We start from the raw sequence: 18590 nt of genomic DNA, 5'->3' as shown, positions 1-18590 counted from the left end.
AAAAGCACAAATTAAGTGGAAGAGAGACTTGCTTATTAGGAAGATTTAATACTAACCAGCTTTTACATTTTTTTTCTTTAAAAAACTCACACCAATATTTGAGCAAAGCTGAAACTACAATTCAAGTATACTTTTTAGCATACCAATGATAAGAAAGTATGCTTTGTCACATATTCTGTGAAAAGGAAGATAGTATTTAATATTATCTACACGATTTTCTGAAATAGGCCTCTTCTAGATGCAATCTATAATGAAACATTTCTGTAAGATGTCTGATTCTTTTGAGATGTTGATATATGACAGTCTCCTCCTGAAAAACTGGACTACCAAAGAAGCCCAACTCATAATACATGTTTACCAATTCCAGTTGCTCCCAGTTAAAAAAAAAAAAAAAAAAAAAGTTTTGCCCTTAAAGATGAAACACACTGGGAAGGTTATGAACTTTTAATGGAGAAATAAGGCAGTAACAAAGTGTTACCTGGACTATCAAATGCAGTATCTTTTTCTTACGTCTTTGCAGTGTCTAGAGAAGTTAGGTTGCAGTTCCAGATGCAGTTGTGATCTGGAGTGGGAGTTTGTGCAGCCACAAGGCCCCTTCCTGCAGTGCCTGACCTGGAACATGCATGCTGCACCAAACGGTACTTGTGAATGGGCCAAGGCTCCCTGAGCTCCTGCTGTAAATCAGTGAGGGACTAGACAGTATTAAACAAAAGGTCTTACATGACACCCAAAATGGTGCTAATTTGATTACCTCCTTTGCCTTAAATATTTAAGTGGGGATACAAGATAAACAGTAACACTTCAACGCTATCAATTTTATCCATAGTTGTCTGGTAACAACAGAAAAATCTCTCTCTACATTCATTTGATCTTTGACTTTGCAGCTGAAAAAATTATTTTCAAATTATTTTTATAAAAACTTTACCACAATGAAGTATTAATAATTTTGAATAACACCTTGAAAAAATACACTTCATGCTCAAATTTCAAAATAAAAGGATATCAGTTTAAGGAGGTTTCTGTTGATTGTCATACAACCCGAAGTTGTATTGTACCCCATGTAAGAAAAGCTAAGGATCCTGTCAGAACTCTGAACTACACCATCGCCTTTCACTCGAAGGAAAAAAGGATGGAAGCAGGAATCTGTTCATTCTGCAAGCAAAGACAGACTGGTCTACAAAATTAATACCCAAGCAATTTAGTTATCACTCCAAATGCTTTCAGAGATTTATTCTTTCGTTGAATTTTAAAAAGTACACTTGGATCAAAAGTGTGGGTATATAGTTAATGTTGATGCACTATTGAGTATCAATGAACCATATTTCTGTTAGAAAACTACAAACAAAACTGGATGAAAAAGTCCTGGTACTGAAGATAGTGCTGCTACACAGCTGGTTGGTTGTTCCTAGCACTAAAATATGCTCTCTGTAGAGTTCGTACTTTGTGGACTGTGGAAGAGGTCTAAACAATTTAAAGTCCTACTCTGGTGGCACATCAAAAATGTCAATGTTGTAATCAAAACATACATAACTGAACTAAAAGGCATCTTTATCTGTGCTGAGACTACATCATACACAAACTCTTCAGGAACTGTAAACTGGTAAGTTTCCCATCTTACTGGGGAATTCTCTATTTGTGAAAGGCAAAGAGGATGTAGATGAAAGATGAGCTGATTTCAGACCCTGTCTGTTAGACCACATAGGTGTATCTTGCACCATCTTTCTTATTAGTAGCTGGGACACTTCTTACTAAAGATTAGCTACAGTGTGCTCAAATCAGAAGCCACTGCAGCATCAATGCAAGAACGTGATCAAAACCCATATTACATGGATTGAAGAGTATCTGAAAATAAATGTAGCTATCTCATGCTTTTCATAAGATCTTGAAATAGCTGCCTTGCCCAAGAGTATTATTACTGCTACATCTCATCTTACAGATGATTTTGAGCAGAAAGTTAGCCCCATGATCAAACTTCCTGATGAGGCAAAGAAATATCTTCACCAAAATTCTGGAGCAGAAGCAACTTTGACCTCACAGACATCACTCTGACCTCAGGGAACTTCCCCTTCTAAAAGGCAGCCCTGAGGATATTGTCCCAAACACAAACATGATCCACAAACTAACCTAAGTTGTATGGTTGTTGTTCTCAAGCCTGAGTGGGTACCGCAAGGACAGGCAAATTCAAAGTCTAATTAATCGAATCAGATCAACTACTTTCCAAAACAGTCTCTTGTACCACATCGGTGTTATTTAGCCAAAAGAAGGGATGGCTCCAGGAAGACCCAATAGCAGCCTTCCTACACTTAATGGCGTCTACGGAAAAGATGGAGGGGGACTCTTTAACATGGAGCATAATGGTAGGACAAGGGGTAATGGCTTTAAGCTAAAAGAATGTAGATTTTAATTAGATATAGGGAAGAAATTCTTCACTATGAAGGTGGTAAGGCACTGGCACAGGTTGCCCACAGAAGCTGTGGATGCCCCATCCCTGGAGGTGTTCAAGGCCAGGCTGGATGGGGCTTTGAGCAATCTGGTCTAGTAGGAGGAGCTCCTGCCCATGGCCAGGGATTGGAACTAGGTGGTCTTTAATTCCAACCCAAACTATCCTGTCATTGCCTGCCGATATAAAGAGGACAAGCAGTGTTATTTGACATTATTACCTGTAATGGTTTTGAAAAGCTAAGCCAAAAACCTAATACATATTCCTCAGAGACTCTGGTTACCTTGATTCCCAAACTCTAAGACTGTTTAAGAAAGCACTAAATCATGAAAGAGGTAGAGAAAGGAGAATGTATGTAGAACCTGTGCCTATTATCCAGAGCAACAACGGAGAACATACATTTCGTTATTACCAACAGACTGATGGTACGTTGTACCAACACTTTTGTAATGTACTGATGGATTTTTTGGTACAGTGTACTGATGGTTACTAAGTGAACATTATCTAAATTCATGGCACAGAATCAGCAGTTACCAACTCAGCTCACATCAACAGCAGTGCAATGAACTGCTTCTAAAGTATCTTTAGCATCCAAAATTTGGTCTGCAGAAGAAACATGATAGAGAGGAAAATTATCAAGGAAAGCTCCTGAAATTTGATTGGTAGAGTCCTATATAAGTTTCCTCTCAAGTACAGACAATCCAGAAGACTCAAGATGCTAAGGCCAAAAGATACTTTGGTTATAATGTTAAGAGTTAGGTCACCAAACAAGAAGAGCTAGCTATCTTCACTCATAAAATGACAGTAAGTAGAGCCAACTGCTCTGGACAGTCCCTGCCATGGAAAAGCCTTGTAGTGGAAATGGTCTTGACCCTGGGAAAATTAGCATACTTCCCGTGAGAAGGCCTGGGTTGTAGAAAACTCCCTTTAATGGGCAGATACACGTTGACTTGATCTCCGAAGCATCAAGATCTTAACTAGGACGAAATTCCAGCTCTAAATCTGTCATTGTAAGGGAACAACTGGGCATGACAACGAAAGGTGTTCACCTCCTGATGAAGGTGAACATTCTTACAAAGGGCCACAGAAAATGAACATGGAAGACTGAATAGACCATAGCAGGAATGAAAAAAGAACTGCATCTCTACCAAGTAACTCATCTGGTATTGTCTACTGTGGGAAGTTGTAAACTGAACACAGATGAAAATTTTACCTCCATCCCCCTTTTTAAAGTTACAAAGATGTTAAGTTTGGATTGCAGTCATATATTTCCAAAGTATCTAGTAGAATGCTATGGAATATAGTTCAAGGCCAGTGTAGGTAGAAAAACTGAAGAATCTCAGGTTACATCTGTATTAGAAAAACTAGCTGTGCCCAGAAATATTCCCATTCACTTCAAGCCAGCTGGCAGGGAAGAGCTTACATCTTTATTATAAAGTTTTCCTAACTTCCAAACTACCCACAGCGCCTGCAACATCCTCATAATGCCTAGGAATTGTTATACATACAATACAGGACCAACGCTCGCCATGGACCTTCCTTAAAGTACAAATAATTCCTCAATACAAATTATTGCAATTCCTAGGAATTCCAGGTTTCATTTATTAATAGGAAGCATTTGATTCCTGCTGTTAGGAACATCTAAGGACAAGGGGCCAAGAATGGAAGTTACGTGAAAGGCAGCATAAGGTAGTGAACTAACTTTAGCAGGCCCCACAAAATCCTGTGTGCATGTTGAAGAGGATGACCCCTCTGAAAGGAATGGCCTGTCGTGTCCTGCCTGCCTAGGGCCTAACCACAAGAATCCCAGGCATGCTGATCCCATAGTTCATTAAACAAATTGGAAAAAATAGATCTGTCTACTCTAAAAAAAATCCATCACTATCATCATTGTTGTTCCAAATGTCAGCAAATTTGTTCCAAATTTCAAACGTTATTTTTATGGAGAACAATAAAATGGTCTTTTCTTCTGCAGAAGAACTGCCTCCCTCACCCTTCCACCACTTTCCTTAGCAGCCTTGTCTCTTGAACTGTTTACTCATGTTTTGTTCTCTCTCATTTGGAATAAAACTATTTTATATGCAGTGCTTGAGTTACTAGAGTGCTCCATTTATGCAGAGAATATCATTTTATCCTAGTTTCCTTCAATAAACTGAAAAAGAGAACATAACCCAATGCAAGGCCATTTTGAAGAAAAGCAAGAGAAGAGGCACAGAAACGTCACTACCTCATGCTTGCCAGCAGGTCATTTCTAGTTTCTTATTTTCAGTACCACAGCCCATGAAGTTCAATGAAATACTTCCTACTTAAGTTTAACATATCAATTTCAGATAGTTTTGGAGTTTAATTCTTCCCTTGAGTCTGTATATGCTCCCTTATTTGGCATCACCTACAACTTGCTAAGGACAGAACCCTACAAATGACCCTTCCTAACCTGACGTCCAGATCTGACAACCAGCTAGTTATTCTGAAAAAGCATGGTAAGAATGGTCTGCCTTCGCTACATGAATCTCAGCCAATTCATATTTGTTCAGAAACATGTCAAACAGGACACAGAAAGCAATCCTAAAACCAAAATACACCACTATCTGTGGCTCCCTCTATATACCTTAGCCCTCACAATAGAAAAGGCTCTGTAGCATGGAAAGCATTATTTAGATAAATATTAAAATGCTGAGAGATTTCTCCTTTACAAATGCTATTAGATTTTAAACGGCATTTAGAATATTCACTATGGAAACTAAAGATACATGCTACATTTACAATTAACATGAAACTTGTAATTAAGAACCCAAGAAATTACAAGTTTAACTTCAGAATACTTATTCTTGAAATATGTATTTATATTTGACCTATAAAGAAACAAAACTACTATTTTGTGACTTACATATACTTGGAAGTATTCTTCATGACAAGCTTATTGCCCTACCCTCCAGATAAGCTTGCAAATTAAAAGACATAGCAGAACTATTTGCTCCCACGCCTTGTTACCCACCAACTCACTATTCCACCCTTCAGAAAAGCACATGAAAACTCTTTATGGGGTGCTCTGAAGTAAATAAAACTTCTGAAAGACAGAGGCAGAAAAAAAAATAATGGAGCTATACATGTGATGACTTTACATTTATTATGTTCTGCAAACACTTGGCTCCTGTAAGTTCAGTAAGAGGAGGATTTAGTGACTCTTTTGACTAGAGTAACACTGAAGAACAAATTTTAATTTTATTTATTTATTTATTTATTTACCATTTTCATTTTATAACCAATACTAGAAATGAGATGATTTTAAAAACTTGTGAATATAATTTGAAGACAATGGACAAGAATGTATATTCGATGCATACAAACTCTACTTTAAGAAGTTTTACTAAGCTGATTAGACCCCATATAGACTTTGCATGTTTTCAAGTTAGGATAAATAAAATGTGTTGGTGTTTTTTTTTTTGTTTGTTTTGTGCTTCCAAATTAAATTACAATGTATTAAGAAATAAAAAACAAAGCCCCTTCAGTTTAATGTAATCATCGCACAGAGCTGTTTGGAAAAGTATTATCGTAACAGAGCATCTCTACTGCCAAGTCCCTGGCAGAAAGGCAGAATGGAAAATTTTTCTTCAGTTTTGAAAATCAGTTAAATGTTTTCATAGCTGCAATAAACTGAGCTAATGTGCTTTAACATCACTATCAACCACAAATTCATTCTAGCTCCTCCACCGCATATTTAATTTAATCAACGCTTTGGAAGTTGTAATTAGCTTATGTTTATACAGCACTTTGAAGATGTAAACTGCTATGTAAGTGACAATTAATAATGGGGTTTAAGCAGTATTCATCAGCTTTGTGTGAATTCACAAATAAACAAGCAGCTCTTGAAAGTATTAGTTCAGATCACCCTTAAATATCTCATTCTACCCATTTTAAGAGATTGCCTATGTACCTTCCAAAACATGCAATTTGCATGTAGAATTGCAGTACCTCCAGATTTCTTAAAAGCTAGCATTCTATCATAGCTTTCATTGTTACTGCTTCTGTTGAAATTATTTATCCCATTTACACATCAGGAACTACAGCACTTAGTTAATACGGAAAATGAACGTCAATTCATTTGAAATAGTGGCTTCAAATGGGCAGCTCCGGCTGTAGTGCTTTTTGAATTATAATTCACTATGTCATTCTTTTTATTTAAAGAACAAAAACTTAAAGACTTAATGTCCATTTGTACAATCTGGAACTTGTCCCAGAAAGGATGGTACAATCTGAGTACAACTGCTGAAGATCATTGACAATCTAGATCTGCAAATGAGGGACTGCATTTCCTGCAATTTCCTTAGAGCTTTTACTCATCTAAATCCAATCAAGACCACATAAAAGGAAAGAGGCAGTCAGATATTGAATCAAATTAAACATTTATTCTACTGGTGAGGAGTACCAGGCTTTTTCTCAGATACCTCAATGCAAAAGAGGAAAAGAAACAATACCGTACAAAGACTTCCAGTACTAGCATTGAACAAAGCAATGAGAAGAAAAATACAGCGAGGGGAAAGCTTTTGTTGCATGGAAGTGCATTAAAGTGATATAATTAACAGTCAAGCTTACAAATGTCTGTGATTTAATAAATTTATATTTTCAAGCACCTGCTGAATTAAGGAGACAAAACTCATAACTCATTTTGCACCACACAATAAATAGATTATCATTATATGGCCAATCACCAGAAGTGTGTATTTTCAAAAGCCATTTACATTTGTGATAGCATTCCTACATTTGAATTTAAAGAGTTAATGAAAGTAGTAAACATACTAGAGAAAAATTAAGATAATCATTCAAATTTTAAAAACTGTGAAACTGTAGTATTCATTTTGTCTATGTGAACCTTAAATTTGTGTTATTCTTTTCTTCAGAGAAACTTTTAAGAGTATGTCAGACTGATTCAGCCTTATGTAGAGACATTTCTTAGTTGGTCATTCTGTGAAAAATTATTCTCCTGTATTAAAATCAGCGATTCTATAGTTGAAACCGACATTTCACTTAATAAAAACTTAAGCCTGAGAAAATCTCCCACTTGTTGCATCACTGTGTATGCAATTCAACAGAACAACTGGGTTAGTCTTCTACTTACATAGAAAACCATTTGCAGTTAGGAATTGCCAGCAGTACAAGCCATCTGAAGGGCCAAGATGAAGCTGGTATATTTATCTTGAATAATTAAAACAAGCTCTGCAAGTTCTACACAGATTTCAGTTCTACATGTGAACATACTCCTACCCTGAATCACTACGGAAGAATACCTAAAAGAAGGAAAGAAACAGGCACGTCAACCTGGATGCCTGGTTTTCTCAAGAAGTGAATACTGGCTGCTGTGACTACACAGAACTTTCTTCCAAGACACAGTAAAGTCAGAGACAAGCAGTACAAGAGTTCAAACGTTATAACTTTGTGCTAAATATATTCATCTGCTATGTATAAACAGAACCGTGGCACTAGCAGAACAGTCCATAGATTGAAGGTTTTTTTAGGGAAAGTATACTAAATTGCCTATTTTCAGTTTTGCAGGAATCTGCTGATCAGTTCACCGATTAGAACCTAGATGAACCAGGCTGTCAGTTTGCTGTGCAGCTTCAGGAAACTCACACCAAGCAATCTTACTTTCTCCACTTCTGGAGACAAAAAAGATAGGGTCACCTCCTGCACTTGTCACAGCATTTTGACGTAAACTGATGGGAAGTCCCTTATAAAAGAAAAATCTTACAACATGTTGGACACAAGTCAGTACTGATATCTTAGGGAGTACAAAACCTGTAATTCAATGTACAAGGAATTTAAAGGATTAAAATCTTTCTGCTTGCCTAATCTTGTTCTACTAAGGTACAAACTTGAATTCATATATACCTATTCAAGCAACACAAGCAGCAGTAACTTTTCACTGCTTTTCCACGAATAGTAGCCCTGACTAGAATCATTACAAATTCCTCTGCTTGTTTCTTATACTAGAATTTGCAACTGTGTCCTTGAAAATATTCTACAACTTTCCTCCTTATCTGCTCAACCAGGGGAAAAAAAAAAATCTATCCCAGTCAGGTCTAGTATTAAGAATTTAAATCTGGGAAAGGATTCTTGTCCCTTTCAGTTCATCGTTAAGAAAAGAAGTCTATTAATTCTTCTCTGTATTATACCCTTCGGATGTCCAACTGACACTGAGTTCTGAGTTCTCTAAAAAACAAGCTCGTAAGCAGACATCTATTTGTTGCATTGCTGTTACAGATAAATGATGTTGCCATAAGATCTAATTAACTTACCGGATTTTCATTCTGGGGCAGTAATCAAACTGCCTAAACATATGTATTTGGTGCAATCAGAAAGGCTTCAGGCCATCCACAGTGATACAAGACATTTTGTTTAGGCAGCTGAGTCTTACCCATATTTTCATCAAGACTCAAGCTTGGAAGTCCAGCATGAGTCACCCAACTTTAAGTGCTGGAAAATGTGTGAAGTTTCTTAAACCATCTCCTCTGAACAGAGTATCCACATACTTTTTTCCAGATTTCACTTTTGAAGAGAGCTTATCTTAACTCCTATTCCAAGCTAACTTCAACTGAAGCACTTCTCTGTTGCTTCACTAGGTTCCTATGCAGTACCTCCTTCCTCAGCTTCAAACTCCGCTTCCTAGCCCCAGATGCTACAAGCCCTTGGCTTTTTTTTTTTTTTTTTAAATACATTGTTTAACAAAGTCAGAATGTTGATAATTAGTGACTTTTAGTATTAGGTTAAGAGGCACCAGGTCAGAAAATGAGAGCTTGAAGCATCACCCCATCTTGCCAAAAGCTGATGATGTCACTTTGTACCACCATGTTACATGTTACACATGTTATATGTTACATCCTGCTACAACAGCACATTATGTGAGAAAACAGCTCAAACTAAAGAGCACCAGAAGCTTTCTCCTTTATAACTTAAAAATTGACAGCAGCCATACAAACCATTGTTTGTAATGAAGCTTGGAATGGAGAAGGTAGTCTTCTCTGCAAGCTAGTTAGATCACTAACTTATCTGTTGATGCAATCAACAAATTCTGATTTCTTGCAGTAGACGTCCAGGATATACGGTTATCCTACAGAAAACTCACTCGTTCATGAGAGCTTGAAGATGTAAAACCAAGGGCTTGATATAATTCATGTTGACAACAACTATATTTTTTTAATTGGATTCCAACATTACCAGCAGGCTATTTTATACGCAATTAAAACCAGTCATAAGTAACCCCTCGGAGGGACTAATCATTAAGCTCTACACAAAGTTAGAGGAGAAAAGAAATGTGTACAAGTTTTGTTCTGCTTTGATCGTCCTTTTTTTTTCTTTCCAATACATGGGGATTTCAGGCCTCTACACACTGCTTTTGCAGCATCTAATGCTACCACTGATACTTAAGACTACAAAAGCAGCTTGCCCAGCTTCTGGTTTTAGTAACGCCACCTGCTTGAGCATGCATGCATTTGTGCAGAAGCCCAGAACTGCAAATGCTCGATCAGTATCGAGAAGACGTGCAAGGAAAATTTTAGGGCCATATTGCAGAAACGTATGGTCACTGTCAACTTTAGAACAGCTTGATTTACCAACTGTGTAAAATGAGGACTTTGATAAAGAAAAGCACAGTGGTGTTCAATGTACTGTACAACAATTTTTAGTATAAAGGGATATTACACAAAATAGAACACACACAAGCCTTGCCACAAAATGGAGAGACTAACAGCACCAATAGTGAGGAGAGGATGCAGAGGCACAAGAACTTCTTGCAAAGAAGCAAAATAGGACTAGCCAAAGAATTTTTATGTATATGGAAACTGAAGAGATGAGAGGGTGACCTAATTATGTACTCTGGGGGAAAGGAAGTGAAAAAGCAGGCACATGCAAGGAACTTCTGTTCTAAGTAAGACACTTTCTAGTTGTTAATATAAGAAAAAAAAAACATTCATCTACATCTTGGAAGGAAGATAAAGAAATAAATCACTATCTTAAATATATTTTTAAAGCACATAGCTATTTAGGCCACGGTGTAATTAGAAGCTCCTCACAACAAACTGTCAGTCATTGCCCAGTTCTGATGATGCTAGACAGGGTACTGTGGAGAAGATGAAGCTATTAAAAAAGTACATTGAGAATTATTTCAATAACAGTACGTGCTGTACAGTACGTGTTTCTAGCAGAGACAGCAAAACTACCAGTCACTGAGTTGTAAGCTCAGCATTCTGACTGGGGCCTGTTGTAGCTTTAAGTGGTACAACAGACAACTGAGATCAAAATGTGTAAAATCAAACGCATCTAAGCAAGCTCTAGCATACAGTTTTTGAAGTTGGAAAGAAACAAACAAACAAAAAAAAACAAAGTGAGAACAAAACCAACAGAATTTTGACCATTGAAAATGAAAAAAATAGTTCAACTTACTCTTTTACTGAGGCAGATAACTGGCCACATACTACAACCTAAAGTGCAGCAGCAGCAAAGGCATCCACAAAGTAGCCATCGTACATTAACTGGAAGGTTCTTCTTAAGACAACTGTTAACTCTACTGATGCTGGCTTTAAATTCTTCAGGTGCAACCTACAAGAAAAAACAAACTTCCTAGTACCACAGCAGCACGAGTTATTGCTCCTAGAATGCGTAACACCTTGAACTCCTGCTTTTTTAATAGCAGAAGTTTTAAATTCCAATTTTTTATTCACCATTACTCACCTTTCCAGTTAAAGATGAAGGAAATTCTGCTTCAAATTTGTTGCTTAGTCCAAACCTGTAAAAATAAAAATGAGAATCATAGCAGAATCATAAATAAGATACAAACACCTGATGTGAATCCTGAGAGTATTATTAGAACAAAATCAGCTCAAGGAAAAAATGTTTGTTATTAAAAGTAATTGCTAAGATAATCCTAACAGACAAAAGTACGCCACCATAAATAGTCTGAAATCCTGCCTATAGACTTTTAGGCATTCTGTTGATTCTTCTCCAAACTCATCAAAACCTTTACAAGTACTTAAAAAGGGAGGCGAACTAAGTTAATGCCATGGCTTGGATCCCCGCACCCCACCCAGTACAGATGTATCTTGAAGAAAAGCTCATTTAGCAGGCTCTGACAAAAATAACATTAGGTAACTGTTCTAAACATAAAAAGGGGGTCGATACCAGCTTGCTTATTCCGAAAAAAATACTATTAAGTTTCAGAACACTATACTACTTAACAAAACATGGTTTAAATTTTACTTTCCAAAAAAAAACAGTACCAGTTGAAAATAAAAAGCTATCAAGTAACTTAAGATGGGCTAAAATTACTGACTATTCTGTGTTGCATAAGGTCCAGATTATAAGTTTCACCTCGTCTTCAAAAAAAAAAAAAAAAAGTCTGTTTTCTATCAGTTGATAGAAAATGGTTCGCAGGCAGGATTTATGAATGGATGAATTTCAAAGAAAACCCAAACGCTTTCTGGCATCCAGTCTGGGGTATAGCTTCTACGAGCAAAGCCACTAATAAGAGTGTATGACTGGCTACTAATCTGGTAAACAGCACTCCGTGTAAAATTTAATTTGCAATTAATAACTTCCTGAATATAAACCAGAAAAGCACTCTTACCATCAGATACTTCAAACAACTCAAATCAGAAATTAAACTGCTCAACTTGAATGCCTGCAGCAAGATCCATCACCCAACTCAGCCATGTGTAGAAAAGCTTAGTTGAGCTTCCATAGCTGAAGATTTTAGAGAAGTAATTTGCTTTCACAATATGATTACTGAGCAGCTAGGCATTCCCCAGGCAATCTTTTTCTTACTAAGCTGAGCACTCCACATGTCAACAGAGAACTCTCTCCAAGTCATCACACGGTCAATGTGCAGTTAGATGCTGTACCAGTGGAGAGGCAATGCTGAAGGACCTCACAAAACCAACTGGCCAAAACCCAAGTGGCAGGTGAGCTTAAAGATAAATAAAATGTGCTGGGGAAAGGTGATCTAAACTATGCTTACAAGTTAGTTAGGCAGCTACAGATCTTGAAGGAGAGCTTTTATCACCACTCATGATTCTCTTGACTCACTGCTCATTGATAGCGGCAGCCATCAGAAGTGGGAACAAAATAATGAGCACCACTAGGTCTGTGATTAAGAAGAGCATCATTTGGACTCCCTGTACCCATGTATTCATGGGGGACTTGGTGGAGCTAAGAGAAAGCAGATAGAAGGAAGCAAACTATAATAAAGTGAATAAGTTGCTTTATGAGGCCAAAAGGCAGACAGTAACTTGGAAAAGAAAAGTCTGGGGGGAGGTATATGATCAAAGTGCAAAGATTCAGGAAAGCAGCGAATCAGGTGAATGATTAACTGTTAATCACCAAATCCCACAACAGAGAGCACTCACAAAACTAGGAGGAGATTGGTTTAAAACAGACAAACGAAAGTGCTTCTTTAAACTGCAAGTAGCAAACTTCGGAGTTTGTTTCCACTTGAGATTATGGAGGCAGACTGCACCAACAGATTTTAAAAGAAGTTAAGCAAGTTCCCAGACAAACAGACACCAAAAGGAAAGATATTGTTAAAGTACACATCACCCCCTACACAACTGCAGATGCCAGAGGCTACCCAGAGAACAGACATCAGGAACAGCCAGACTTGCACGCAACCTCAAGGTAGCAAAGTCTGCTGCCAGAGTTTGCAAGAGCGTATTGTGCTGGAGGATGCTTTATCGATTTTATGCCTAGATAATTTCTACATATGTTCTTCAGGAAAAGTTAAACAAGTCATCTTCCTGCCGCTGACTGCAGCCCGTACCTTACTTAGACAGAAATTAACTGGCAGATTAGAGTATTCATAACTAGAATGGGAGCTCTGCAGTCCCTACACGCCCCTCAAAACAAAGCAACAAGTGAAAATCATTAACCAGAGAAATACGTGGCAAGGTTGCCAGCTCATCTCAGAATAAAAAAAAACCTCCCCCACAAACAAACACCCACATGCTTATTGTAAACACACCTCCACCACTGAAAACCCTGCTGAATATTCCATGACAAGAAGACAGCCCACCTTTCTCCAAAATCCTGAGTGAAACCAAGCGCCCAAGCAAAAGTTATGTAAATGTCAGCAAGAAGTGTCATGCCCTATCAGTTAAGCTACTTAAAACTGGCAGTATGCTGAAGCGGAAACCAGGGCCTGAAAAAATCCCTTGGATCCACACAGACCTCAAACAGCCAAGCCTGGTAACACCACTCTACTACATAATTCATCAAATCAACACCAGAGACAGATTCTCTCTAAACAGACTTATCTTCAAAGAAGGAATCACAAAACGAGCTTCATATACTTGATGCTTCAGCATCCAGAAGAGATTTACTATGAATAATGGAATTCAATACAAACAATGATGATAGGGGAGTGGCCTACTGTAAGAATAATTCAGTCCAAAGCAACTCTTGGCCCACAAACTGAAATGAGGCTGAGCTCCAGACCATGAGATGAGACAGTTTCTGCTGTTCCTCTGCCTGCAGTGCTGAGGAAGCCCTTTACCCTGAGGCATAAGCAGGTAGGGCAAAGGCCCGGGGAAGTCCCCCTGCTCTCAGTGAAGTCTCAGGAGGACGTAATTGCAGTCTCATGCTGAGGTCTGGCCGTGAAATCAGCAGAACGGAAACAAGGCTTTTGTGTGAATGTGTGATCCAAAAGTATTTAGAAGTTAACAGCTTCATCAAATATAAGCAAATACCGATGCAGGTCACAGGAGATACACCTGACAAAGACAGCCCAACTGAAAAGCTCTGGAGTTAAGAGTTACCTGAGATTTGTCTTGTTTTTAATAAAAGCATCCCAGAATTTAGCATGGACAAAACATTTTCCCCCAGTCTCCTGTTTGGAAATAGTCACATCGCTTTTACAAACTCACTGAGTCGGATTTCCAGCACAGAAACTTCTGACCAACACAGTCACAATTCGGTGAATTTATAAGCCTAAAACTAATATGGAGACTAAGACTCCATTTTCGAGCCTTGTGGCAATGTTTAATATATGGTGGGGTTGCTAAACCAAAACATCAAAGCTAACCAGCTACCACCATCATCCGGAGCTTTCCATTTTACAGTTTCATTACCATATGTAGGTGGGAACAAAGTATGACTCCATACTTCAAATGCTTTGGTAAGTAAATGATATGATCCCAACGTTAATCACTCAGCTGCATGCTGTAATTTGGAAATTAAAATATTAGAAACTTCATGCAACACTAATACAGTTTCAGGGTAAAGATACAGCCACTCTGGAAAAAAGCAGCAGAAAGCGTGTTAAAATCAAACGCCTGAAATCAATATTTTGGAGCTGCATTTCCTCACAGCTGTCCTCACATAGCACCAGACTTCTGTAGTATAAGGCACCATCCCCAGCAAGGCACACATTTCTCGACACTTTTCCTCATTTCACACCATGTCCTCAGCAGATCCATGCTCGCCTCATACAGGAGGACTTCCTTAAACCGCCCTGGAACCTGAAAAAGCGTTTCTCGAACGTGTCTCTGCTTGAAAGGTTCAGCTGAGTTCCTGCCCTTGTGAACAGCGGAGGGAACGAAGCAGTGAGATGTGGAATCAAAGGATAACAGATTACAGCACAGGACTCAGCCTACCTCCAACCTTTTTGCAGGCTGCAGCTTATCTTCCTGACACGTAAAACTGATAGACGCTATCTCCTTCCTCTGTCATCTCTCGTGAAGACACTAAGCCATTTTTCTATTGTTTTCACCTATACTCCTTAGCTCCACATATTCACAGCTCTTACAAAATAAACACATATTCCACAAGTCTTATTAACTCTCCCATCCGTAATTCTTACATAGCCCTCTTTTCACTCACATGTCCTTGATACAGAGTATAAAATGCAAAAACACACAGGCAGACTTGAAGAAAGTTAAAGAAAGTTACTTGGGTGAAAAAAAGTGTATTTTGTGAGGGCTTTTCCCCTCCTGCTCCCAAGAGCTACCTTGCATCAACATGTGATGCACCAGGACAATAAACAGCACAGGAAGGCGTTCCCCAGCACATCACAACAGCTCTCTGTCAGTCTGGCACTGCAAAAGGCTACCAAACCCAATTTTACTAATGAATACAGGCTGGAATAAGGCAAATGTGTCTTAACTGGTCAACGAATTAGGAAGCCCAGGAAAAGAGTTACTGAAAAACACAATCTGGCAAACTACCACAAACGGTCTCTGCGATTTCAGTCATCATGTACCTCTCCTACCACCCTAACAATATTTTAGAAAAAAAAGTATGAAATACCTTGAATTTTCAATTTAGTAAAGTGACACAAGTTCTATATTTTCCCAACTTTCAAGCGTCTTGCCACTATAAGAGATCACCTCAGTAATCAAGGACAAACTCAAATACTACTCCTGAGCAGCAAACTATCTACCTAAATATTCAAAAAAAAAAAAAAAACACAATGGTTTAAAAGGAGGCTTTGTAATTGTGTGCAGCAGGCTCCAAATAGTGAGTTTAAGATAACTCTGTGCCACGTAAAAACCCCAAACCCTGGAAAACCAAGGCATTCAAGCGTTTTGTTTGGATAATATTTACCTTAATTCTTTTGATTGGTTTTAACAACTCAGCTTAGAGAGGACTCTCACGCATTTCCACTGTCTGTTGGGTGAAATCAAGTAATAGTAAATGCCTTTCTGGCATTAATCTGTAGTCATGGAAATGACATGTTTCAAACTCAACATTATGACTTCTATACAAGATCAGAGAAGATATGACAGGAAACTGTGAAAGTAGAGCTTTTGTTTAAATACACACGCGGCAGAAGCAGACAGCAACTCTTTAAACAGCAGAGCTGAGATCAATACAGTATTTGCTTTACTTTACTGATGGTTTTTGCCAGGCCTTCGAGACATATTGATGGTTTTACACAAGGCAAGACAAATTAGTTATATACATACAGCTTGACCTATTCCTTAAATTCACTGAGAGAACATCCTGACAGTGATCTAACTTTTAATAATACGTTTCTCAATCATTGACAAAAATCTTATAGGCTGTACAAAGGTAAAAGTGGCGGATCCTATTCCGTGTTCACACCCAACGTGACAAAGTAGATGAAGATCCAATTGCCTAATTTTGGAGGTGTATGTTCACATTCAATTACTCACCCCAAACCTATAAAACTAATATTTTGAGTTAGATCTTAATGTTCTAACGATGTAGTGAATATTAATAAACAATTAATGAAGCAACTATCCGTCAGCCGCAAAGGCCGTGCTAGTCATGGGCACGGCATGCAGGCTTCCTCACAGTGCCATTAACGGGCCCCGATCTTGCTTTGCACAACTTGCCTTCGAGTACGGAGAAGAAGCCAGCATTTGCCTCCATTTCTGTTCTTCACACTTCTTTCTGCGTTTGCCAATAGGGCAACTGCCTGTGTTCTCGACCTGCTCACCAGAAACACCGTAAGGCTTCCGGAGTGTTTTCACAGAAGCCAGACAGCCGCTGGATGGTAACAACCTTTCGATCACAGCAAACCGGCACGCAGAGTCACACGCTGAATACTTCTGAGGTGACATTTCTGCTCCCTCACCGGGCCTACGCGGCCTCGTGTCCACTCCACATCCTTCCAAGCCTCTCCACCACGTCTTATTTCCTGTTTATAACCCGCCTGCAAACTGCACCGCCTCGCTGCCAGCATTTCGTAACGCCGACCCACTACCAGAGCAGCGTCATACCGGAGAGCCACCAAACTGATCCGAAATTAAAGCCAGGCTAGGGACAGGTCCGGATCTGAAAATAAGCAGTTAGTGGGAGCCGGGGCTGTAGGATACGATCCCTGACACTTTTATGCTGCTGTTGTGAGCCTGGTTCCCTGAGCAGATATGGATTTATGTATAAATATGTATGCGTATATATATTTTTTGATGTTTATATATACGCACAGATGTATATGTGAAAGTTTGCACTGCAGCGTTAGTTTCCAGGGAGGTATTTCAGCATCCGTGAGTACATGGCACTCAGGCACCCTGATCTGTTGCATTACCCACCGCACCGCGCTGGCTCCTCAGCAGCACACAACCCCCCCGTGGCACACTCAATCGCGACCACACGCCTTAATCGCGACTCGTCGCGATATCGGCTGCGCCTCACGGGCTCCTCACCCACCCCCGGGGCTGGGGCTGGCACCGGGGGCACCCCCAGCTGCTTCCTCCCCCCCCTCCTCATCCTCCTCGTCCCCCCGGCCCCGTCCCCGCCGCCCTTACACGGTGACGTGCCCGGAGCCGCGCACCACCACCGGGTCGGGCGAGTACTTGAGGAGCTGCTCCTCCAGCGCCCGCTCCTCGTCCTCCTCCTCCTCGTAGATCTCGTCGAAGTCCGCCATGGCCGGGCCCCGCCGGCGACGCTGCGAGGGGACGGGGCTTGGCCGGCGAGACCAAAGGGAGGAAGGGGCCGGGGGAGAGGGCACCGGGGCGGGGGAGCGAGGGGAGGGAGGGAGGGAAGGAAGGGAGCGGGGGGAGCCCCGGGGCGGGCGGCGGAGGGGCCGCGGCGGGGCGGCGGCGGCTGCCGGGCCCGAGGAAGCGCCCGTCACCCTCCGCGGGGGGCGGGGCCAGGGGCGGCGCAGGAACAACAACAACAACATCCGGCCCGCGGGGCCCCGCCCGCCGCTGCCAAAGGGGCGGGCAGTGGAGGGTGGGCGGTGCGGGAGTAGGGGGTTGTTCTGCTCTGTGGCTCGGGGTGGGCGGTGTCACTGCCCTGTTTTTGGTCCCTTTTTGGAGGTTTCATGGATGTTTTTAGCTGAGGGGTGGCTAGTGGGGTTTTCGGCTCGGTTGAGGGAAGACCCAACGGTGTGGGTCTGCTCCTTGCGCCAGCCCTCTGGTAGCCTCCCAGTCCTCCCCTCACAGAGGGGAGCAGTCCCTGTCGGGGATATTGCAGCACCAAAACAGGGAATCTGGAGGATCGCTCCCTTTCAGGCTCCCTTCCCACACCAGGGAGCTCTGAAAATGAACAGGGCTCTCATTCTCCCTTCAATTCTGGTGTTTCTCATAACCAAAACTTAGAGTTTAGTTGGGAAATGCCTGCCAGCAAGCATCAGGTAGGCTTGTTGGCTATTCTAGTAACAGGAAGGCAGTGCTGGCATGAGATTTAGCAGTAGCAAGGT

The 18590-nt window shown here is 40.3% G+C and overlaps 1 protein-coding gene across 1 annotated transcript in view; it reads right to left on the bottom strand.

Moving 5' to 3' along the window:
* CHIC2 (cysteine rich hydrophobic domain 2) overlaps positions 1-18009 on the bottom strand; it is a 31127-nt gene extending 13118 nt beyond the window's left edge. Inside the window, exons 1-3 of the mRNA XM_082759610.1 lie at positions 17695-18009; positions 11165-11219; positions 10877-11032 (exon numbers count right to left, since the gene is read on the bottom strand). Of these exons, the coding sequence (XP_082615736.1) occupies positions 10877-11032; positions 11165-11219; positions 17695-17813 (330 nt within the window). The 5' untranslated portion in view covers positions 17814-18009. The remainder of the gene's footprint in view (positions 1-10876; positions 11033-11164; positions 11220-17694) is intronic.
* Positions 18010-18590: the final 581 nt, after the last annotated feature.

This window comes from Aythya marila (assembly GCF_965140915.1).
Source record: "Aythya marila genome assembly, chromosome: 4".
Taxonomy (NCBI): Eukaryota; Metazoa; Chordata; class Aves; order Anseriformes; family Anatidae; genus Aythya; species Aythya marila.
This window is presented reverse-complemented; position numbering and strand designations above follow the sequence as displayed.